At 37.7% G+C, this 25,889-nt stretch overlaps 2 protein-coding genes across 3 annotated transcripts in view; one reads left to right on the top strand and one right to left on the bottom strand.

The window, feature by feature from the left end:
• Positions 1-751: 751 nt before the first annotated feature.
• On the bottom strand, positions 752-18,831 carry LOC144978538 (FGFR1 oncogene partner 2 homolog). Its single transcript, XM_078924732.1, has 5 exons — positions 18,653-18,831; positions 7,208-7,380; positions 6,147-6,398; positions 5,151-5,216; positions 752-3,979 (listed from the first exon to the last, which is right to left on the bottom strand). The coding sequence occupies exons 2-5, from the start codon at positions 7,340-7,342 to the stop codon at positions 3,290-3,292; spliced, it is 1,143 nt and encodes a 380-aa protein (XP_078780858.1). The 5' UTR covers positions 7,343-7,380; positions 18,653-18,831; the 3' UTR covers positions 752-3,289.
• Positions 17,929-25,889, top strand: part of LOC144978537 (transforming growth factor-beta receptor-associated protein 1-like) — a 31,089-nt gene continuing 23,128 nt past the window's right edge. The window contains exons 1-6 of one of the 2 annotated variants that reach the window (XM_078924731.1): positions 17,929-18,156; positions 21,136-21,188; positions 21,691-21,784; positions 22,830-22,928; positions 25,179-25,265; positions 25,545-25,649. In XM_078924731.1, the coding sequence (XP_078780857.1) occupies positions 21,166-21,188; positions 21,691-21,784; positions 22,830-22,928; positions 25,179-25,265; positions 25,545-25,649 (408 nt within the window). In that variant the 5' untranslated portion in view covers positions 17,929-18,156; positions 21,136-21,165. Of the gene's footprint in view, positions 18,157-19,026; positions 19,247-21,135; positions 21,189-21,690; positions 21,785-22,829; positions 22,929-25,178; positions 25,266-25,544; positions 25,650-25,889 lie in introns of those variants that run through there. The other variant, XM_078924729.1, reaches the window with a different exon arrangement.

The raw sequence follows: 25,889 nt of genomic DNA, 5'->3' as shown, positions 1-25,889 counted from the left end.
TTTATTAAAGAGTGAGAAATGGTGCTTGCAACAGGTCACGTCAGTGCCTTAGAAAGGAATATAGTTACAATGGTACTAAACACAAATGAGTGTTAAATGTCCGAAACTATTTTGGGTCAGGTCACGCATACCTGATATCAAAGAAAGACAAAGGTAAATAGTTCCAAGCAGATTCCAACAGAAAACCTAGACCTGTGTCCAGTCAGAGGCACCCAAAGATTCAACAAGATAATGGTATTACGGGATCCCTGTCAAATCTGTTTACTGCTAATCCACAGTCACTCAGTGAGAATGATTTACAAAAGGCTGGAGGTTAAGATGTTTATCATCTCACAGAAAACCTCTTACATACATCAAACTATTTCCGAGAGAGAGAGAAAGAGAGAGAGGGAGAGGGAGAGAGAGAGAGAGAGAGGTAGAGAGAGAGAGAGAGAGAGAGAGAGAGAGAGAGAGAGAGGGGGGGGGGGGGGGGTCTGGGCAAAATGAAAATACATCACTTCAGAATATGGATATAAAATTCCCAAGAAAGGGATGACAGATAAAGGGGATAGAAGATTCTACCAGTGGCCTCCACAAGCCATTCACGGAAAGAAAGAAAAAAATCTCTGTCAGTAAAAGAAGGCAAGTTGGTCCATCTTCTCCCTCGCTTACAGCAAAGGACAAGGAAGACAGAGAACAAGGCAAATATCATACCAGGCCACAAAAAGAAAACAAATGGCCTTCATTGACGAAAAAAGATTTAAAAAAAATATATAGTTCATGATTAAAATTCTCATTTATTTCAATTGAATAAATTAAATTACATATATTAAAAGTGTCAATAATAATTTTTTTAAAAACATAATAACAAGGACTAAGATTTATCAAGCCATGGGATCATGGAGAAAAAAAACAACAAACCAAACGAGATCTGAACATGCTACAATTCTGGATATAGTCTCTTCAATTGACCGGTACCAGACCTTTGTCAGTGCTTTATCAATTGAGAAGGGGTGGGGGAGAGAATAAGGAGTGTTTAACATATATATTTGAGCAATATTCTTGGCCAGAAGAATAAGTTCAAAGAATGTACAAGGAAATTACAGGACATGTTCAGTAACTGTACGAAGTAAAAGGAAGTAGGGAGGAGGCAGAGGTATGGCTCAAGCCCCTTGTAAAGCGTTTAGAGCACGTTTAGTGGATATTGCGCTATATAAATGCTCAAGTTTTTTTATTTTTATAGACAGGTAGCTGTGAATTGAGCCGAGTTAAGTGAGTAAAATGCCAAGCCCAGGGAATTGGGATAATGACCAGAGTTTTAAGATTCCCCCTAAACCTTCTCTGACGATACTCACAATTTGTTGACTTTGTTACAAAATTATGTACTGTACAGGAAGCCTTCAACGCCACAAGATAAAGTCATATTGTTGAATTACTCTTATGTGACACCTAAGATAACCAACAAAATTGTTGGACAATTAAGTACATTTGGCAGACTTGCCAATCAACCACCTGTGTCACTTCACTTAACTCTTTCACCTTAGAGCACGGATACAAGTAGGTTGGGCCAAAAAGGCCTGTAACTTACATTGAAATGTGACCTGCTGCCTCAAAGCAGTGTTAAGTCCGGGTGACCTAGATGCCGGAAATTAATTAAAATCAACTCCAAAAAGCCGGAATTCCAGTTTAAACCGGAAATTTTGTATCCATGCCTTAAAAAAAAAAAAAGTGGTCCTTCAAAGTCATTTGGCCCATGGAGTTGGAAGTTTATCCTGGTTTCTACAGCGTGGAACGGACATCAATTGCTTGCTTCCTTTCGGATAGGACACTATAGTCTATCGCAAAAATACCTTCCACCAGATCTAACAGACCCGACTACCCAATCACTGCTGAGTGGACAAGGGAGTCAGAAATAAATATTGACTCCACCCGGGATCGATCTCGGTCCCTTTGATTGTGAAGTGAGTGCTTTACCAAATGAGCTATCGGGACCCCTTCCATGCCTTAAAGTAGAGCATAGCTCAGATGGTAGAGCACTCACTTCACAAGCAAAGGGACTAAGGTTAATCCCTGGTGAAGTCGAGTTTCTTTTTTGTTGCCCCCCCCTGTCCACCCAGCAGTCATTGCGTAGCTGGGTCTCTTAGATCTGGTGGAAAATACTTTCCCAAAGTAGCAATCAATTGATATTATTAATTATTCATTTCACACTATAGAAGCCAAGATAAATCTCTGGCTACATGGGCCGAATCGCTCTGAGGGAACTTTTTTTTCCCCCCAAGAAAAATTCATGTTCTCATTATTCGTGACATGCATAAAATAATTTTAAAAGCTCATCAATGGTTGGTGGATCAAACCTCTTAAGTCCCAATGTTCACGATCAGCTGATCAAAACTATGAAGGCAACGTACAAAACGACGTCATGAGGTCTGATCTGCCTAAAATTAAATAAAACATGGCGTGCAAAGCTCGTACGTAGACTCCCGAGTTTTGATACGCCGATTGTGAAAATCAGGACTTCAGAGGTTTAAACCACTGACTACCGTCATATAATATGCCCCAACCGGCTCAAAACAACTTTATGAGTCAGGAAAATCCTGAAGCTCATTAATGAATTCTAAGTTTGACAGTAACAATTCAAGTAAAAATAAATTTGCTTTCACGATGAGTTTTGTTTCCTACACTTCCAAGAACTTGAATCTCGTAATTCTGACGTTTTGATCATAAGCTTAATTTCCTTCATCAAATTAATTCCACCATGACACAGTGGGTCACAAATATACCAACAAACATACATATGTCAAGGCTGTATTGTAACAACTACGATGAGCTTTTTTCTTATGGTCATGTAAAAGTAGTTAAGACTAAAATTTGTGATTAGGCAGTAAGTCTTGAGAGCCCCCCCCCCCCCCTCAAAAGCCATCATTGAAAAAGAGCAGAAAACCAATTTTCTCAGCTCACATTAGTTTCCCTGCAATATTTTGAAAGAACATTTAAAAAAATTACAAATCCATTCCAAAGTGAAGAGAAGTCTTGTGATTTTTTTTTTTTAATTGCAATTTCATACAGTCTTGATCCCATCGGTAAGTTGGCATCAAGAGAAAAATCTCCTCCATACAATAAGGGATATTGCCATAAACTTACGTTTATATCACAAAATTAGCTTGAAACATTGGATGAATGAATGAATTGTCATAATAATGATATAAACCTGTACAATATGGAGCAAATGCCATTTAGTAATGATTGTGTTCATACTGGTTATTTCAATTGATAAAGAGATTCAAGTAAAGTGCTGTAGTTTTGTAATCCTTTACTTTCTAGCACCAGATTTAGGAGGTGCTTTCGACTTTTGGTCTTTTTTCAAATCTAATGAGGAGGTTTTCTTCAAAGAAGACGATGAAGATGGTGTTTCTTTTTTTGTGACAGGGGTTGTTCTTTTAACAGGAGAGGATGAAACGCGTGATTTCTTTAAAACATCTCCAGTAGTCTTACTGGAAACAGGTGATTTATTCCCATTTCTATTTGTGGTGGACTCTTTACTACTAGCTCCGTCTTTTCCTAGAGTATCCGGTTTCTTTGCTTCTGTTTTCTTTTTAGAATCAGTCACCGGTGAGGTCTCTTTTTTCTCTTCTTTCTTAGAATCTTCTTTTTCTTTAGACGAAGACGGTGAAGATGATGATGATGATAATGTAGACGATGCACTGTCACTTCTCTTTAAAGTTGAAGAGTCGACATCATCAGTATCATCCTCATCCCTGTCTTTGAACCTTTTCAAAGTTGATGTATCTGCTTCAGAATCCGATTCCTCTTCCTCTTCGGCACCTTCGGGTTTTTCTTCTGTTGATTCGTCGTCTTGCTTTGTTGGAGTAACATCCTGTTCCAAGCTGACGATCTTTTCCCGACTGGTGGTACAAATTTCTAGCATCTCCCTCAGTGCTTTATTCTCTACTTCCATACGCCTTAGTCTTTCTTTATCCACACATCCGCTCGTTTCATCAACCTTGAGAAAGATGTTTTGAGAAGAATGCAATCATTAATACCATTATTACATTTTTTATTTATATTACCTTTAACTCATTTTCATTATGTGCTAGAAATAGACAGATAGTAAAGTCTTAAAGGTGGAACAGAAAAAACCCCAAAAAATCTATAGCATTATGAAAGCTGTTACTGTTATCAAAGGAATAATTCGTGAATAAAAATTGCACCTTAATGAAAAGCCGGCAAAAATTTCACTTTAAAGCAAGAAAATACAAAAAAAGACAATTTTTTTTTTTTGCTGGACGGCCAAAACCATCAAGTGAGGTTTTCCCAAACTAGATAAATCAACGACCAATCAGCGCAAACCAGAAGGGGCAAAGTGAAGGCAATTTTGCTTAAAAAATAAAAATTGCTTACTAATTTTTATCATACTTTCTTTCTTTGATGACTTTGATATTGTAAGGTATGTAGTTGTCAGTTGTTGTCTTTGATTGCAACATACAAATATTAAAATTCAAAATATTGTTTGATCTTATTCATGAAAAATGTTGGTTCTATGATTTAACAGTGGAGTTCTGATTAAGCCAACACGCCCGACCAGAAAATTTGTTTGATTTTATACATTATCAATGAAACACACTTACATAAAGAACAGAAAATTTGGAATCAACAAGAAGTTTTCTCATGAAAAACAATCTAGAACTAAGTTTTGAGCAAATATTATTCACATGCAATTGCAATTATTAAGTATAAACATATGATAAAATACAACACTTGGGTTAAATTTATATGCTACTGAGGACAATGGAAATACTTAATTAAAGTAACAAAAACTAAAATCTCATCTTTCCAGTCATCTTATCTTTAAATATCTTTTTGGCACCCTGTTCCATCTTACATGAAAAAAAAGGCTCTGTACATACTGTATTGAGGTGTAAAAAAAGTACTTAACCATTGTCAGTGTTGTCTCCGTCGGAAAACAATTGTAATATCACCTAACAAATGTCATATTTTGTCCTAAAAGTTATGCGATGCTGTTGGCCAGGGACCCTTGGCAAAGCGTTTTGAGAACATTTAGTAGATATTGCGCTATATAAAAGCTTGTTACCATTTTGAGATGTATAGTCACATATGGACTCAACAGCAAAACTGATAAAATAAGCAACACAACACCAAAGCACACTCCTTACCTCAATAGCCTTTTGCATGACTCCAGCCATCTCATCTATTTTGTCCATCAAGTGACACATAGAATTCTAAATGTGACAGGAAAGGGGGGGGGGGGGGGGGGGGGGCGTGGAATAATTTTAAAACCATAACTAAATTATAAAGTCTCTAAGAATTTTTTTTTATGAAATGAACTAAAATTGTAAAGGAAAAGTGACTATTTTCAGTATGATCATACATTTCACCACTTCTCAAATATGTGGTTTACAATGGAATCCCGATAAAGCAAACATAGCCGAAAAAAAAAGAGGATTGGTTGACTTTAAGCAAGGTTGACTTTATCCAATATCGATGGAACACACTTTTAATAACATAATATAACAGAAAATTTGAGATCACAAGAGGTGTGACTGTTAAGCAGAAGTTTACTCTAGGAGTGTTGACTCTATGCGGATTCCAGTGTACTTTGAAAGGATGTTATTGTTAATTTAAAGAACAAGATGAAGTTAAGGTACGATGTTATATCTAACGTACATACCTATGAAACATAAATAAATTCAATCGTCCCCTTTTCCCCCTTTTCAAGCGAAAAAAAGTTTTTAAAAAAAAATTAGCCAACATAAATAAAACGAGATTTTAGCTTTGATATTTTTTTCTTTAAATGTTAACTGCAGTCCTTTCTTATCATTATCAAATCACACTTCAGATTAATAATAATAATAATAATAATAATAATAATAATAATAATAATAATAATAATAATAATAATAATAGTAATAATAATAATAACAATAATAATAATAACAATAACACATACCAATTCATATTTCACAATGAAATAACAAGCATTCAGTTATTTAACTTAGTTGACATGCTTTATCGAGTCCAATTCTTAACTCACTTTCTTCATTTTCTATCAATAGGTGGCGAGACGGGTCATACTTTAAGCTTAAGCTTTATCATCCAACTGTCCAATTCTATTAATTAACAGTTGCTAATTTTAGAATTACGGATCTCACCTTTTCTGCTGATTCCTTTTCTTTTAATGCTCTTTCTATTTGATTTGTCTGTAACAATTTGACAGTGTGTTCCCTGTACTTCTGCATGATGAGCTCCAGAGCTGATTGATGTTCCTCCAGGGATGCTTCCAATTCTCTGTTTTCTTGTTGTAATTGCCGTATCTGTCGATTTTCTTGAGCAATGCCAAGAACTAAAGTTGACCGAGGCCTGTGTTTGGCTATTTCATTCAACTCAGTTATATCATCTTGATACTGTAACAAAAAAAAACAAATATATATATATATATATATATATATATATATATATATATATATATATTATATATATATATATATATATATATATATATATATATATATATATATATATATATATATATATATAATATCATAATTAAAAAAACAAAACAAAATGGTAACAAGTGACTGAAAAGTAACCATTCAGGCATGATAAAGATATCTGTATTAATTTCTAAACCATTACTCCTAATCTAGCGGACAGACTCACCAATCGACATCCAATGTGAGACATAATGGTTTTCATATTTTACCCCATAAAAGGACACATTTATTCTTCTTCATTTTTATCTAAAAATTATAATTCATATTTTCATCTCGAGAAAAAAAGAGTCAAAAGGTAATTTACTAACATTATATGCTATAATTTCGAGAAAGGATCATTATAGCAAAAACGACTGTCTGCTGTGAGCTTTGTGTGCAAGGGGTCCCACCAGAAGCTGATTGTCACAATTAATTACTCCATAAAGCTGGCAGTCTCGATGCTTGACAAACCACAATTGTGACCCCCAAACAACTCGGCATTGTGAGAGCATTTAAATAAAATATCAAAATATGCCAGAAAATGTGGTAAAATCTACAAACTCAAACATCTTTAAATATTCATTTGCACCCTGCACTATCAAAGACTGGAACGCTTTTCCTGAATCATGTGTGAACACAACAGATTTAGAAGCCTTCACATGAAGATTATCAAAATTCTTCAGTCTAAACATCAACAATGGCTGTCACAATCAACAACTGTCTTTGGTCTCGAATTGTACCTGTTTCATTGCTTCCACCTTGTTGAACAATGCCTGAGAGTTTCCAATGATGCCATCAGCCAAGGAGTCATGACCCTTCAACCTTGTAATTAACATGTGAGCATCTGTGAGTAATTTCTCTACCGACAGAGCCATTTTAAGTTATGAAGAATCAAACTACAGTTTAGATATATCTGAAAAATGAAAAAGAAAACATGAATAAAAGCACCATGTCACAGAGTTAAAAACGAAAGGAAATTATTTAAACTAAAAAGGGATGTAAGCGAATGAACATAATGACTTCTCTGAATTTTCATCATCTTAAGTATTTTCGAACACAAAAAATAAAACAAAAACAAAACTGAAACACAGCTAATGTCGTTGCCCACATATTGGTACATTTGCCTGTTGAAAGTGTGCTCACTTTATCTAGTAATGCCAGTGACATCCAATTTTCTATTTGCCCCAAATTATTTTCACTCTTCTACTCAACATTTGTAGTTGAAATGCAAATAGTCTATAACTTCTCAAATCTTTAATGGCTTGTATTTGCAACAGGCCCCATGGGCCCATCACTGCAAATGTTCAGTTACAATCCAATCGAAACAGGGAACAGTCACAGATTACTGTCAAAAACAAACCTCTTTACCAAAATGAAACATGCAATATCATAAGACTGGACTTCTGATAAAATCCATTTTATTCTGAGTAGCTTACGCATGCACCTCTTTATGAAAATCTGTATGCCTACGATGCATTCCAAGTTTCACATCCATACAGTAGGACTTACTTCATGTTTGAGTTGAAAAGTCTCAGCTTTAGTCAAAAACAGATATCTTTAGTTCTCCAAACTCTGTTCAAAGATGTGAATGCAGTCTGTCGCTTTCCAATCCGTGCTTTCACCTCTTCTTCTGTGCCTCTGTCTTTGTCTATCATACTCCCGAGATAGCAGAAAGTATCTATATCTTCAAGTTCCTGTTCTTTTAATTTAATCTGTTCCCTTTGACGCATACCTATCCTTAGAACCTTTGACTTTGCAGAGTGAACTCTCAAACTAATGGATTCCGAGAGGCTGTTTAGTATTGTGGCTTTTGCTTGCATCTGTTCCTGGGTGTGAGACAGAAGAGTCAGATCATCTAACTGTGTCCAAGGGGTTGACGGTATGCCATTTCTTCACCCTTTGGAGATTTCCTTCATTAGCCACTATTATCGTCGTACAGTGAATATAGCCTTCTACAGCATTATGGTGAATATAGTCTCCCACACTATTATCACTGTACACTGAATACAGCCTTCTACACCATTATCACCGTACGGTGAAAAATAGTGTGTCAGGTTATTTTCACAGAACAGTGAAAATCGTCCACCAAGCATACGGTGAAAATAGTCTCCCACACTATTATCACTGTACGGTGAAAATCGTCCACCAAGATATTACCGTAGGGTGAAAATAGTCTCCCATATACGGTGAAAATCGTCCACCAAGATATTGAACATAGTAGTGGGTGCAGCAATTAGCGATGTAAAGAATGGCAAAGCAGTAGGGATAGACGGCGTTTATCCCGAAATGGTGACGCATCTGGGCCCCAGGGCATGGGCCTGGCTGGCAGAGGCAATGTCTGACGTCCTTGCAAAAGGAAAGCTCCCACAAGTGTGGTAGCAAGCAAAGATAGTTGCCATCCTGAAGCCCGGCGAAGGAGGCTGACAGTTACAGACCCATATCTCTACTGAGCTGTCTTTACAAATCGTTGGAGCGAGTTCTATTAAACCGACGGGAGCCGGTCCTAGACGCTGCCCTGCCACCCGAGCAGGCGGGCTTCAGGGAAGGGAGGTGCACCACGGAACAGGTCATTGCCGAGCATATTGAAGCAGGGTATTTATAGACCTATAAGCGGCGTACGATACGGTCTGGTGTAAAGGATTAATGCTCAAACTTGTAAAGATCATAAGGTGCAAAAAGACCTTGAAGTTGTTCTCTTCAATCTTAGGGGAAAGACAATTCCACGTTGCGCTGGGAGACGCTACAAGTAAAGTACGGAAATTGAAGAATGGGGTCCCTCAGGTCTCGGTACTTGCACCAATGTTGTTTAACGTTTACATTAGCCATATGCCGAACACTTCCTCCCTGAGGCTGGGATACGCGGACGACTGGGCACTCGCTACTCAAAGTCACCAGACTGAAATCCTACTTCGACAAGTGGTACCTGAAGATGAACACTTCAAAAACCGTGGCCACTGCATTCCACCTATGGAATGCATGGCACACCCGGAAACTGAACATCCTCGTTGGGGACCAGCCACTCCCATATGAGCCGCATCCAAAATGCTTAGGGGTGACGCTGGACTGCAGCCTCACCTATCGGGTGCATCTCGAAGGAGTTGCCTGGAAGATAGAGAAACGCAGCAGTCTTCTGAGGAAGCTGCGGGATCGACTTGGGGCGCTAACCAAGCACTCCTGAGAACGTTTGCCCTGGCACTATGCTATTGCTATTCCACCGCAGAGTATTCGCTCCAGGGTGGGGTAGAAGCAGAAACATTGAGAAGGTTGATGTAAAACTTCGCAAGTCAATGCACATGGTGTCAGGAACGCTGGCAACAATGCCTTGAGAATGGGGCCCAATAATGGCAGCAATCCAGCCCCCCGATGTCCGGAAGGAGACGATTACGGTAAATAAGGTCCGAGAGAGAGGGAATGGGGATACCCTCTGAAGCGCATTATGGACGGTGCCCCATGTCGAGCCGAAATAAATCCCGGCAACCCTTGTATGCAGCTTCCCTGACTACGGACAGAGATGCATTGGTGCGTTGTGACGATACTGCCGGGCGGGTTCACGACGGTGCACAAATGCGGACCGGACTTTGCTGATTGGGTCGATCGTCATAACATAGTAGTATGAGAACCATAAGAGGCTGCTACCACCGGACGGTGAATAAAGTCTCCCACACTATTATCACCGCACGGTGAAAATGGTGTGTCAGACGGTGAAAATAGCAGCTTCCAAATTATAAATTGAAGGCCCAAATGAATGAAGCTTTTTTAATTTTTAACTGTCAAAAGCCTTTCTAACTCTAAAGATAGATGGATATTCAGTTTATAAAGTTTAAGATAAATTGAGAGATCTTGGCTCTAGATAGCAAAAGTGATCGCTGAAAAAAAAGTAGGGGAACCAGTTTTCTGGGATTTTCTCCAGGTCCAGACAACACTATCACTAACACTGACTGACGTCAGAAGTTCTGTGTGAGAGTGAGAGTGAGAGTCCAATCATTTCCACTGTGGGGAAGATTTTATGTCACTGATTATTGTGATAGGTTTGTGTTGTTGTTGTTGTAAGTGTTTTGTTATGGTATGACTGTCGTGTCTTGATCAGGCTGTTGTGAGTAATCTTCATGTTGTGTTTGTTCACTGTCTCCCGCGTAAACGTGACGTCATCGTATCTATTCTATAAAAGCTCGCGACACCCTTCATTCTTTCTCTCGACTATCTACAGCCTTATTTGAAACAGACATATCAACTATCTTCGCCCATCGTTGTATCTGCTACTAAGATCCGATCCGCCATACTTTTGGTATGTTATAAAAATCAGGCTAGACCGGGACGATTCCCGAAGTGCTCTAGAGCAGTTTTTAACCGCCCATATATGTCCTTTACATATATGGAGAACGCCCACTTCGGTGGAGACTTTTTCTAAACTTTTTCCTTATTTTTTACATCGTGAACGAGATTGGGAAATCCGTTCACGACAATTGGCGCTGCGACTAATTTCCGAACCCTGCCATTTTTAAAGTGTATGGAAGCACTCAGTGCACGGGAATTGACTTCTTCAAGGTAAAGAGTTCTTGTAAACAAATCAGAATTATGAATCTAAAAACGTTTCATCTGATTGTGTTGTAAGTATAGCGTCTTGAATTGAGTTCCCCTGGTTTAGTTGTGTTTTTCCATTGATTAAACCAGAGAGGAAAGCCGTTTATAGGGGTCGGCAATTATTTTTGAACTGGCGAAATTACGATCTCAGTTCAGCTCAAATTTTTCTTCGAGACTTCGAGCTCAACTTTCGTTTATTTTTGCCAATAAAATGGTGCAATTGTGATTTATATTCTACAAAATGGAGCAAAATTGGTGAGTACAATTCAATAATTTTACTTGAAAGTGCATGAGGGCTTAATCAATTCACTTAAGAATTAGCCTGGTGAACCATTATTGGGGTCATGGTTCTCACTCCCACACTGATGTCTCAACTAAGATTGGAATTCAATCTGCATGTGAGCTAAATTATTTGCATGTCTATTTAAATACTTTCCAATATTTGACATCAACAATACTATTTCTGTGAATAATATACAAATAATTGGCGCCAAGATTGTTGCTTAACAATCTCACTGTGCTTTTCTAAACAAAAGGTAACAGTAACAGTATCATCTGCCTTTATTTAGATGATCAAAGTCAAAGCTTAGGCAGCCATGTAAAAGTGTTTCTACTCACCAAACACAGAAACTATTTTCCAGCTTTACACGCTCCTAAACCCCCTATATATTGGATGTTTCTCTGAACTCTTTACATCCAGACTCTGTAAACATATCCACTTGCCTTAGACACCTGGTCAGTGTCTAAATAGGATAAGAACCACCTCTAACCCTAGCCCAGGGATTAAACAGTGAAAAAAGTGAAATCTGTCAACTGTGGTGTAGGTGTTGTATACAAGTGAGAAGGGATCTGAGAGTATTCCAAGTTTACAGACTTTATCATTGCTTTAATTGATTTGCATCAACTGGTCTGGTCATTTTAACTGAAATAAATAATTATCATATTCAGTTTAATCCAAAATGGATGCAAAGATAATGATTTTAATGTCATTACTGCTAAGGACCTTTTAAGGTCATCTCGTATAAGCAAGCCTTTGGCTAGAACCCTGCTTGACATTCGAGCACGTAACGGTTTACTCACTAAGGAGGATGTGATAGATAAGATCAGTAATGGTGACATGTTAGAACCTTTTGATTTTTCGGTTTCCGAATCGTGCATTTTTGAGAAACCAGGTGAACATGCCCCTGGTACCTCTCGCGACAGTTCCCCAAATAAAATGGATTCGAATGATAATGCGTCTGGTGCTGGAGACAGACGAAGGGAACTGTCTGCGCAGCAGACCCCAACTAAAGCTGCTGGTTCGTATCCTGAACATGACGCTACTAGCAATCCTCAAAAAGGTGCTAGTAGTGTTGCGAACCCGACATTTTGTAACAATGCGAAACGCACCATTCGTAATGCGTGGCACGATCAGCCTACCGAAGACCATTACCCAACATCCTTTTTGGCATCCGACCGAGAGCGGGTTCCTTTCGTTCATGAAGCTAAATTTTGTCAAAATTACATGGACAAGGTGCCTTATTCTGAATGTCCTGAATCTATAACTCACACATTGGACCCACCCTCTCAAGATTTCTTAAACAAGGGTCTCACATCAATGGGCCCGCAAAGAGAGGATTGTGGATATGCGAGAGACAAAGTAAGACGAACCCGCCGGCTACCACGAAGAACACCATCTATGAGAAGAACCTTAGAACAGGAGGATGCTCTAATTGAGGCAGGCATGCACAGGGAAAGACGAGGATGGAGGGATGAGACTAGTTACATGCATTCCTATGAGGCCCCACCTGCGGATCGCAATTCCACGGATCATTATGGAGATATGAGCAGTGGAGGCCCACTTATGCCACCCCCGTCCAAGGTACAGCTGCCTAAATCTATCTCTTTCAATGGGATACGTTTGAATATAATTTTCAGAACTTTTTGAATTATCATAATATTCAACATCTCCGTGACCAACTATTTTTCCTGGGCCTAGCCCTGGAAGGAAAAGCAGCGGATTATCTCTCACGGATCCATCAGTCGATAGTCTTTACAGACATACGAGATGCATATGACACCCTGAGAAATCGATTTGGTGGTCAGCAGCTACAACATGCAACTCTGATACAATTCAACAGCACTACACAGGCTGAAAAAGAAAATGTCTTAGACTATGTTGACAAGCTATGGGAGTTGGCACCGCAATTTAGAGTCCCAAGTGGTAGCCCATTTTATAACAGGACTATATGACGTGAAGGCAGCCCAATATATTGTATGTCAGGAGTGCACCACGATGGACCAAGCCCTGAGAACATATAAGCTTTTTAAAAATTCTCAGCAAGTTGGTTGGCGTGCACGAAAGGATAGACCAAGTACCAGCAACACCGTGCGGTTCAGAGAGCCCTCTATCCAAGCGGTGAATGTGTACGATGAAGAATCGGGGTCAGAATCTGAGGAATTGGAAGACTATAGCCAAATTAGAGCAGTGACTCGCAACACGAGCATTAAGACAGCTGGTGTACAGCAGAAGACTGAGATGAGTGTTGAGGCAATGTTCAAAAAGATGTTATCAATGCATGAGCAGACCCAAAGTAAATTAGACACTCTCATTACACTCCAAAGTCAAGTCTTGGAGGTTATGCAAAGAGGCGCTCGACGTGCTCAGCCAAGATCCCGCTCCAATTCCCCATCATCAAGTGCCTGTTTTTCATGTGGAGGTCAAGACCACTATGCTAGAGACTGCTCCATGAAAGGTCGCCCAAAAGAAAAGGCGCCAAACGGGCAGAGATCAGTTTGAGCCCGGATTTGATCCCAGTTCAAGCAAGGGCAATTAAAGAGGACCCAGTTTTTGAGGCACAACACAGATATAAGACTATGAGCAATTTGTGCCCCTATTCTTCTGACTGTACTAATTTTATGAAACATGAAGAAACTAAGGAAAACCTTGCCCAGCAGACCAACAACGGAAGCCACAATGTATATCGGTCTAGCCAAGACCAGAACAGATTGTGAAACCTTATTTTGATGAAGAATGTATCTGTATTGCAAGGTTACAGTCAGAATCTGCCCTTAAAGTACAATGTACAATTGAAAACGTCCCTGTACAAGCAGTGGTGGATACCGCAGCAGATGTTACCATCATCTCTGAAAACACCCATAACAAAATCCTACCCACCCCCACTTGTACGAAGTCCATGAAGATGTTTGCAGCAGGTAAAGATCAAAGCTTCTCTGCAAAATTAGTGGGGCCACTACACTTGCGATTGGGAGAGATTAATCTGCTAACTCATATCTATGTTGCTCCCATTTTCGACCCAATGCTATTAGGAATAGACCTGCTGAGGAAATTAAGGGCAAAGATTGATGTGGAAAAACAACAATTATTTTGTCAAAATCAAATTATTCCTCTTGCAACAAATTCAACTAAAAATATAAGTCCCAAGTGTGACATGGCACAAACAGGTTTACCAATGGATGATGGAAACTGAACAGCTATCAAGATTGCCATTCCCCACAAATTGATCATACCAGCCCAGTCAGAAGTAATCACTAATGTTGAGTTAAACTATCTGCCCAATTCACCATTTATGTACCTGGAACCATATAGAAATCTGCCAATTTCTGTGGGCCATACCCTGCACGTAACCAAACCAATTGTTACAGTGTGCTTAATCAACACAGGTGATGAATGCTTCCTCAAAAAAAAAAAAAAAAAAAAAAAAAAGGGGACGGAAATAGGACAACTGCTGGAAGCAAGAGATATAATTGAGGATGACGAAGATGACTGGCTGAATTTAACAGAAGTGGACGAACTCAGCAACCCCACGACAAAAACGGAGGGGGAATGCTCCATATCAAGCACTTCCTGCCAGCCGATCCAACTACCAGACAAACTTATAGATCTCTGGCAGAGAGTTACGTCCATTCTGGGAGATGAGAGACTAGGTAAAGTTGAACAATTGCTGTGGGAATATCAAGCAATACAACACCACATTGATACAGGAGATGCAAAGCCAATTAAACTAGGCTTGCGACGTACCCCCGTTCACTTTACCAAAGAAGAAGATGAAATGTTAGACAAGATGCTTAAAGCAGGGGTAATAAAACCTGGAGCTGGGCTGCTGCAACGGCACTATTGGTACGGAAGACAGATCTGTTTGTGCATCCAATTTGGCTTATTGGTAGATCCCCAGTTCATGAAGATTTCTAGCACAAAGCAGCTTTCCGTACATACCAAGGACGCTTGAGTTTAATAAACTCCCCTTGAACTGTTCAATAACCCTAGGACATATTCTAGAATAATCAAGTGCTGAGAGGGTTAAACCAGAAAAGGAGACTAGCCTTCCTCGATGATACCCTTGTCCTTGGAAAATATTTTGACGATCGTCTTTCAAACTTAAAACATCTCAGCTCCATGCCCAACAGAAAGACTGGTGGACGCTGCACAATAATATATTATACAATAAGCCAGAATCTCTTCTTACTTCACAATGACCACTTTGGACGAATGAAGTGATGGAGAATAAACCTGCTGAAATTGCCACTTCAAGAGATTTTGAAATTGTGTGTAAGCATATCCAGTACATGACATCAAGAAGCATGAAATAGCAAAGAGAGTGAGATCACAAGTCATATATATCTTCTTGCCACCCTCCAGTGATGTCAATGTGTTACTTAAGGCTGCTTACTGTGGTTAAAATATAAAAGTAAATATGAGAGGCCAGGACCTAACAACTCTAATCCATTTGGGATACCCACGACATAAGTTGAGAATGGCATTCTATGACCCTCAACAAAGATGCAAAATAACTCTCACAAATCAGATCACTTCAATCACCACCACAGTGTAAGTAATGACATGAGCAGCAGAATTCTTATTCAGGTCAATTATTTCCTTGATAATAATTTCAAATCAAGGAATAAACTATACATGGCATGGGTAGCCTCCTTAAAGGCACAAGACCTGAACCACCGCTCTCTGACTAGTGAAAAATGGTCAAGAAGAGCGAAAAAAAAAAAAAAAAAAAAAAAAAAAAAATGGTGACATTATGAAGCTACATACCTAGGAAGAATGTGTAGTACTAATTGCTTCCATCATCTGTAGTGCAGTCAATGATAGATAGATTTTACAACAACAGATGTGAGCTTATGCCTAAACCCATAAAGGAAGAGGGGTAATTATTGGCGAAATGTTAAGAATTATGTTTAAAGCAAGCTCACAAGACTGCTAGGAAACCATTGAAGACAGAGTTGAATAGATGAAATTCGACTATGGAATTAGAAGAGGCAACAAAGCACTTCGAAGACAGGAAAAAAAAAAAAAAAAAATAAATAAATAATAATTTATAACTGAATGCAATCCTGATCAGTCCTGCCAGCATCATTGCAGATTTCGTCTTCGGTGCAGTGTTATGTGTAAAAAAAAACAAAAAACAGACACAAACTTTAAGAAGAAAGGTCAATCAAGAAGCCTCCAACTCTGTCATGACTCATATCTGTTGCTATGTACAAAAAGACAAACCCCAGACCATGGAAAGAAACAACAAAGTATGTATGACTGTCTGGAGCAACATCACGGTCTGTATCAACTGAGCAGAATAGCAACGAGTCGATGCCACCACTGTCAACATGGCAGTGACAGTGATGAAGGGGTTCAATTCCAAAGAAAATGCCAGAGAAGCTCAGCCTGATGATACTAGACTGGAACCAAAGGCTGAAAGAGAAGGGGTAGAGGTGACACTTTCACCTCCCCATCAAAGGGTAGAGGTTTCACCTCCCCACTAAGAAACTTCTCACATCATGATGACTCAAGGGCACAAGGGACTACTAGAGACACCAGGAGCAGACACCATGCACAGGGAGCCTGATGATACCCCAAGCAATCACAGGTTTGATGACAGCTAAAAAAGTGCCCTGAAACCAAGACCTGATGATACCAGGGTTGGAACCCCTCGGAACCACAGGCTTGATGATACCTGGTGTAAGCCCCCCTGAACCCAGAGACCTGATGATACCAGGGATGGTACCCCTCGGAATCACAGGCGAGGAAGGGAGAGAGCTACCCAGAGGCCCATCTGATAATGGCTATAGAACCCGACCCAACCTGATGGAACCAGAATAAGCCAAGATGTGAGAAAGAGCCCATGAGGGCACCACGACGACCACGTGGACCAGGAAATCATGGTAGTGGTACCCCTATGAACTGATAACATGAACACATGGGTGATCACCTCAAGCAGGAGAAGGAGGGAATTATGGCTATACATCAGCAGGTATTTTACTACCTCAATCAGGTGAGTCAGAAGCATAAGCTCAAAATGATGATGGATACCACCTTGTGACAGGACCTGTACTGTATTATAGACATTAACATGAATTGGTAACTGACATGGTTCCAACTATGCTTGTTTTATTTCTGACATTATCCCTGGTCATTGTCATCTTGTCAATTAATTACTAAAGAGATTCCCTGGCCTGCTAGCAATAATGTAAATACTAAATAAGCTCTATTTTCAGCTGCATTGTTTTAGAAAAAATAAAAAAAAATGGGATATATATATATCCAGCCATTTACAAGTGCAGCAAGCAACCACTCATCTTGCCTTACAATTTTGATTGCTTATATCCCCAATGAAATTTAAAATATTGCATCCTTCCTAACAAGTTATCTTTTATAAATTTTGGTCCAACTTTCATAAGTACTATGTTCTGATATAGATATTTTAATTAATGTTTTGGGACCCGACAAACTTATGCAAACATGATATCTTCCCACTTTTAATCTATATCGGGTATAACCTCAGGAGGGAAAGCATTTTAGGAGGGGGAGGAATGTGGGGAAGATTTTATGTCACTGATTATTGTGATAGGTTTGTGTTGTTGTTGTTATAAGTGTTTTGTTATGGTATGACTGTCGTGTCTTGATCAGGCTGTTGTGAGTAATCTTCATGTTGTGTTTGTTCACTGTCTCCCGCGTAAACGTGACGTCATCGTATCTATTCTATAAACGCTCGCGACACCCTTCATTCTTTCTCTCGACTATCTACAGCCTTATTTGAAACAGACATATCAACTATCTTCGCCCATCGTTGTATCTGCTACTAAGATCCGATCCGCCATACTTTTGGTATGTTATAAAAATCAGGCTAGACCGGGACGATTCCCGAAGTGCTCTAGAGCAGTTTTTAACCGCCCATATATGTCCTTTACATATATGGAGAACGCCCACTTCGGTGGAGACTTTTTCTAAACTTTTTCCTTATTTTTTACATCGTGAACGAGATTGGGAAATCCGTTCACGACACCACCGTGAATTTGAAAGATATCTCAATAAAATCACAGTCTTCCCGTTTTTAACATCTAAATCTCTGGATTTCATTCAACTATGGCGATGGGGTTTTTTTTTAATTTTTTTTGTGTGTGTGACTTCTGTCTGGAACTCTAAATCTAAACTGAATCTCTGGGTCTTCTTTAGTCTTTAGTTGGGTTGGGACAAACTCCCAAACTAAACAAAACAGACTTTGACAGTTTTAGAGCCAATAAGTAGGAGACCATATAAACTGATTGTATTAAAACTGTATAATTCAAATGAACCAAAGTAATGTCAAAAAAACCAAGCTCACCTTTTTTTTTTTTTTTTTGAGTGTCTTGAAACTTGAGATTTTCGTTCTCCAAACTCTCAATATCAGAAGAAAATAATGGAAAATAATGACATGAACAGGAAGTGATTGATAATAAATTCACCTTATATTTGCCCCTTGACCTTTTCGTTAACTTTTCGAATCTCTTTTTTCTTTATTTTAATCCTAAATTTAGATGATCATTCAAATTAATCAAGACCATTTCATCAGCTTATATCAGACTATATTAACCAATTTAGCAGAAAAACTCATTGTGTTGTCAGAAAATGCTGTGTAATTTCTAGTAACAGAGCTTTTGTAAAAATAAAGGACACATAAAACAAAGCCGTAGTTACTTCCCCTGATTTGAGTGGGAGTGTCCTCAGACATCAATATTTTGTCTGCAATGGCGGATATCACTGTAATTAATCGGTGCACATAAGAAACATGACATGTTCTTCAACTTTGTATACTATTGAATTGATTGAGATATTTCATTCGTGAGCATCTGTTGAAACAAAAATGAGTATCAAGGCTTTCGAACTTGTACCCGCCATCGAACGGGTCAAGTTGATGTCGGATAAAGCCAAAACACAGGTCAGTCAAGTCAGTCTTCTTCTCAGATTCTCAGTAGACATTTGTGACCTGTGGCACGGGGACAAAAACAATGTCAGTGTGCTCTTTTTAGTTTAATTTATGTCAGGATTCAGGATAATGATGGGCTTTGATTTCCTGCTTTCCTTACAGGATTTAACCTTCAAAACCTATGATGACTGTACTATCAAATGATTATGAGAAAACGAAGCAAAAAATCAATACACACAAATCTATCACAAAAAAACAAGTCCTAAACTGCACAAGTGTTATAACCTAAAATAACGCAGCTAGCTATTGAGGAGAAGTTGAAGGACTCGGCATGTGGCATTAATTATGCACAGTTAGTTAGGGACTTGGGAGAGATGATCTCACGAGCTTAATAATTAGAATAACATTCATTATGTTTTGTTTTGTTGCCGGTTCATACCACTTATGTACTCTTTAACATAAAAAGCCTTGAAATTGAATGTTGAATCTGGGAAAGAGCTTGTTGATGGCATGAAAAAAAAATCAAGAAAGGAAAAAGAATTGGAAGTTGATCTCAGTCAAGGATTCATCGAACCTGAGACGACAGAATGTCATTTAATTTTAATGAGACATATCAAAGAGTGGGAGTCCCGATAGCTCAATTGGTAGAGTACTCACTACATAATTCAAACGCAAAAGTACTGAGTTTGAGCCTGGGTAAAGTCAAGATTTTATTCTGATCCTCCTGTCCACCCAGCAGTGCTTGGGTAGATGGGTCTTTTAGATCTGACTGAAAGTACTTTGCAATAGACTAGCATCATATCTAGGGTAGCAAGCAATTGCTATTTTCCGTCTAGAAAGAAACTGGGATAAACTCCAATTCTGTGGACCTCATCGTTCTGAATGACTACTTTTTTAAAAGTCAGAGAAAAATGGCAATATATTACCAGCTTTGCCAAAAACTGAACATCACAGCAGTGAAATGGGAATTGAAAAAATGGCTGGAGTTGTAAATCATAAACAACAAAAATTAGCAAATAGATAAATAAAGCAATAAAATTTACTGACAACGTCCTTGGCACAAACGAAACCTTGCATGTGAAATACTTGAGTAGTTACCAGGAATAGCAAACTAATGGACAAAGAGAAATAAATAGAAAGCGATATTTCATTTGACTTTTTGGTGCCACGTATCAAGATGCTCAAATATCACTTGTTAAAGCAACAGTTTCTATTTCATTTTGCTACTTGATCTCAGAATGACGACTTTACTGAACTACACCTAGGACTAACAAATTTTTTTTCCAAGTGCAACATGGGGGACTGTCTTCTTCTTCTTTCTTTTAAGTCTGTGACTTCAAATTTTGAAGATTCCACAATGTCCGATTGCACCTATGTGTGGCTATGTGGTCTTGTGGTATGACACTCGCTTTTGGATCGGAAGATCCTGGGTTCGAGCCTCGCTCGGCGCATAGTTGAGTCCTTGGAGAAGGCTCTTTACTCACATTCTCTCACTGTACTCAGGTGTAAAATGAGTACCTGGCCGTTAACAGCGTTGTCGCTGTCCGAAAAAATTGTAATATCGCCAGCTGGCGTCATGTCCCGTCCTACATGTTAAATGTTGCTGTTGGCCAGGGACCCCTTGTAAAGAGCTTTGAGCACGTTTAGTGGATATTGCGCTTTATAAAAAAGCTCTATTTAACCTGAGACCCATGATGAGTTCTTTTCAGCCACTCTAATTCAATATTGATATATCTGGCATAGTTATGAATTTGTGTAATGTGGACATAGGGACCAGAATAAGATTCTGATGTGATAATCAAATGTGTATAGTCTATGATTTAAGTTTTACCTTACGTGGACAAAAGCTTAAGATAAATATCAAAACCAGATAATTTATAATTGTAATAATTTTTCATCAGATTGAATGCATTGATGTATGTGGCAAGAACATGTACATAGGAACTAGTGACTGGTAAGTCAGGTTGATTTTTAATTGAAATAAGTTGACTGTTTAATTGAAGAATGGAGGCAAGGGCTCAGCTGGTCACATGTTCCGATAAGTAAATGAAAATGTCAATAACAGTGACTCTGTCTAAAAACTTTTATATAAAACTTATGGCGAGGAATTGTATTATTATTCATTATTATTATTATTATTATTATTATTATTACTATTATTATTATTATTATTATTATTATTATTATTATTATTATTATTATTATTATTATTATTATTATTATTATTATTATATCACCATCATCATCTTTATTTTTCTTATTATTATTATTATTGTTATCATTATTCATCATCATCACCATTATTATTATTATTATTATTATTATTATTATTATTATTATCGTTATTATCTTAGTTGATTACTTTCCCCCCTCTTGGTATTTAAGTTATATTTCTGATCACTTTTATTTGAAATAAAGCATCGTCATATTATTGTTTCGATTTTTCCTCTATGCAGCTTTGTGGTCCATTACAGCATAGAAGAGAAGAGTCAGCCAAATGGAAGGACAACATTTTCGGCAGAGAAGCAAGGACACAAGTATTTAGTTGTGGTGTGTAGATTCTTCTCTTTCTCTCTTTCTCTCATAGTTATAATTATAACAGATAATTAGAGGACGTTTTATGATGATATAAATTTTATGAGATGTTTTATGACATAAATATTTGATTGTTTTTTAAAAAATCTCTAATGATGTCCAAGGTTTCCAAAGCTCAGTTGATAAAGTATCCACTTCCTAAGTTAACAGACCAGTTTCAACTGGTTGGTTAGTTATGCTTTTTTAAAAACCTTTCTGATCATCATCACCCACCCTAATAGTGTAGCAAGTGCTGTAAAACTCCTAAATAACAAACCAAAAAAACCTGTCCATGGCAGATCTGAATCCATCAAACAATATAACATGATACTTGACAATTCTTTTAAAGTAATTCCATACACCAAACTATGCAAGAAGATATAGAAAAAAATTGCATGTATTCTGTTCTAAGTTTTCCCAAATTGAACATATTAAGCTATGCAAAATGTATGGAAAAGAATTGCTATAAAATTGTTAAAGAAGTCTTAGACTACGATGGCTCAGCACATACAGAAAATGAATAAAATGCGTGAAAAAGTAAAAAGAATGCAAAATGTGTGTTGTAAAGCAATATTTATTCATAAACATTGAATAAATATAATAGACCCAAACGGGAAGAATATGATAGTTATCACAACATGGCATACAAAGACCGAAATAACAACTATGTAGAAGGGATTAAATACCAAACAAAGCCTGAATTTGAAATAGAAACCAGTCTGTCAGGGAGTCAAACTTTCTATATTCTTCCTCTTGCTTGATAGTTACACACTTGTTTTTTTCTAAACACGTTCATTTCTGGCATTATATGTCAGTTCTGATTGTGGAATAATCCACCTGATGTTTATTGAACAATGTTTGGGTCTTTTAAAATGCAACACCAACAGTATTCATCAATTTGGTGAAGTTGATTAATAAGAGGAGTTATTTGGAAATAGCTATTGCTGCCTTATATCCTTTCCATTCATGTATGAGTGTGAGTGTTTTATATTTTGTGTTTTCCTTTAATTTTCCATTGCAGAAAAAGCCAGTCGCCCAGCTCAAAGCAGCATCTGCATTAAACAGAATAATGGTCCTCTGTGACAATACATTCACCTTACTGAACATGTTTGATTTAGAGGTAATTCCATTTTAGTTCAATAAAAATTTGTTCATTTTCGATACAAAGGCCTATAAATCTGTCAATCTATAGATAGCATGCGCTTGGCAAAGAAGCTCACAACATAGCCATCCGGAAGTATAGCAGACTAACATACAAAACTATGTGTAACCTTGAATGTTTATAGTCTGGTTGATACAGTTTAGTGAAAATTACTCATAAACGTCATGTCCCGTCCTACATGTTAAATGTTGCTGTTGACCAGGGACCCCTTATAAAGCGCTTTGAGCACATTTATTGCGCTATATAAAGCTCATTTAAAATTATTATTTTTTAAACGTGGATGGCAAAAAACAATAACAAAGACACGATCGACGTTAACTTCATACTGTCTATAGTGATGATTAGCAATGATAATTCTGACAAGCAATCATGTTTATTTTATGGTCTCTTCAAGCTCCTCTTGCTGATGATAAACTATTCTTAGTAGTATTGATAATGATAATCAATGGGTTTTTTCACAATCGCTAATGGAGAACCTGCAAAATTTGTGGATAAATAAAGGATTATTACGTACAGGCACTTATTCATTTTCATTATTAAAGCATTGTAGAGATTAAGATAGATTGAGATGAATCTGTTGAACTATCAACAATCAAAATCAGTCCAGTGATAAAGTTGCTAGGTGCGCTCAACTAAATCTGGCAATCCTTCTCTGAAAACATTAAATACATAAAGTGGGTTTTTTCATGTAGACAAGTCACAAAATGAATAGGCTTATTTCACACAGACACACAGTTATTTTAATGGTGATACAATTGCAATTGTGGAAATTAAATAAGACCAAGACAAATCTTTTGAGCCACCAACTGTCAAAATCAGTACAGTAATAAAGTTTGTGCAAAAATAGACCAGTTTTTTGTGGGGGGTTTTCTTATTAGAGAAGAAATTCCCTTTTACCATTTATCAGTTACGTGTATATTTGTAAAGATTTCAAAAGGCTTGTTGCAGTGCCAGACAACGTAAAAAATACAAGAATAGCTATCTTTCATGTCTGTGAATTGAAATTCATAATGTCACTGAACAGAAAGTCTAAAGTTCAATCCCCAGGCAAGGAGGACTGATTTTTAAATAAAAATATTTCATGTGTTTTTTCTATCTTCTTTGTCATTGTAACGCCCATCTTCTCAAATATTCGTTTTCCACCAGTGCCTGATCCCCAAAATTGTTTATATGCATAGCAGATAGCAATAAGAAGAGCAGAAATATTTATTCTTTATTTTTTTAAAATATACGTATTGAATTTATTTCGCTATTTACAGGGTTTGGTACCTTTCATACACTTTCATACACACTTATTTAGGGTTTGGTTATACTCTAAAGTCATCTTACCATGTTCACCAAGTTCATGAAGCTTGATTTCCATCGCTGTTACAGACCTGCCAAGTATTGCACATCTGGGTTGGGTTCTATCCCGTTATAGCTGTTTTCCAATTTGCTTTTTGTCCTTGTCTTGGTATGAGATTACTTGGTCTTGTCCTGACCGTGGCCGGATTCCTTGGCTGGGAGGGAAAAAGTCAAATGCATAGTTTTTTCCTTGTAAATCATCTCTCTATTATGTATTATTAAATTTGTTATTATGTATAATGAAATGTAAGCATTTGAGTGTATTCCTCTTTGTTGGATCTGTGCTTGTGTCCGGATGAGACTTATAGGTGATTTCAGACTAAGTAGATTGATGGTATGCTCTTGGAATCTGCATCTGATCCCTATTTGTTCCCAGTTCCCCTTTGTCTCACTTTTTTCTTGGGTGCTTTAATTGTAATTCTAGAATTTGACAATCCCATTTTCTTCCCTTTTGCTGGCACTGATATAACCTAAATGTGTTGCAAGCGCCGTAAAACCCTTAAAAACAAAAGAACAAGTATTGCACATCTTATTCATGTTTATGATTGTAAATTCAATTTCAGCACTTAATTACGACTGACATAATACTATTTTGACTCAGATTTGAAAGAAAACCAGTCCAGCCATTGAAGGGTGGTCAACGTGGCTCAGCAGCGCGGTCTTTGCTTCATACCCGAAAAGTACTGAGTTCGAGTACCCGTTGCATTGTGTGGCCTCAATTTGCGGTGCTGCACAGCTGCTGATGCCTAGGTTATTCCAGTCTTCCCTTGGAACAGACCCTAAAGACAAATTTCCCCTATGGGATGAAGAAAGAAAATTTTTATTATTATATTTATCATCTTTATTTCATTTTTTTTCTCCCAGCCTATCGTCACAGGAGCTAAAATCAAAAGTGTCGTTTGTTTTTGTATCAATGAGAATCCTTTACGCACAAACCCCTTTTCTGTCGAGGTAAATACAAAACTTTTGATTATTTTATATTTTTTTATGTCAGTTAAAAACATTGGCATTTTATGAATTATTATTAACATACGACTCAGCATTTGTAAAGCACTCTTGGCAATCCCTTGTATTATAGAAGGGCTCTTGATGCGTTATCGTTGTTGATTATGTAGCAGCTGTTGTTGGTAAACCTTTGTAACACAGGAGAAAATATGTCAAACAAGTTTAGTAGTATTAATATCAAGAAGATATGAACATGATAAGTATGTATAATTTCCCTCTGTTTAGATTTGTGTGGCATTGAAACGCAAGATGATCCAGCTATACACAGTGACAGAAGACAGATTAATACACCTTAGAGATGTGGCATTACCTGATCAAGCTGTCTCAGTCGTAAGTAACTTAAAAAGGAATAATTAAACTCAAGATGTGCATTTTTTCAGAAAAAAAATCTCCGACTCCACTCGTGATTCATCTTTGTCCCTTTGCATATGAGGTGAGTGCGCTGCCAACTGAACTATTGGGACCATCAATTCAGTTTTTCTTGCTTTTTATAATAAAGTCCAAGTCAAGTCTCGTTCACCACCCAATGGCTGTGTTTCATATTAAACTTTATTATCTTAAAATGAATGG

The sequence above is a fragment of the Berghia stephanieae genome, chromosome 8 (assembly GCF_034508935.2).
Source record: "Berghia stephanieae isolate SIO BIC M18660-M18661 chromosome 8, UCSD_Bste_1.3, whole genome shotgun sequence".
NCBI classification, from domain to species: Eukaryota; Metazoa; Mollusca; class Gastropoda; order Nudibranchia; family Aeolidiidae; genus Berghia; species Berghia stephanieae.
Note: the sequence above shows the minus strand (reverse complement) of the source record. Positions and strands in the feature narration are given on the sequence as shown.

Coding starts and splice junctions, on each gene's coding strand:
- LOC144978538 (XM_078924732.1), bottom strand. CDS start 7,342: ATGGCTCTGTCGGTAGAGAAATTACTCACAGATGCTCACATGTTAATT. Junction 5,217..6,146: donor AAAAGGAATCAGCAGAAAAG/GTGAGATCCGTA, acceptor TGTCACATTTAG/AATTCTATGTGTCACTTGAT. Junction 3,980..5,150: donor TCATGCAAAAGGCTATTGAG/GTAAGGAGTGTG, acceptor ATCTTTCTCAAG/GTTGATGAAACGAGCGGATG.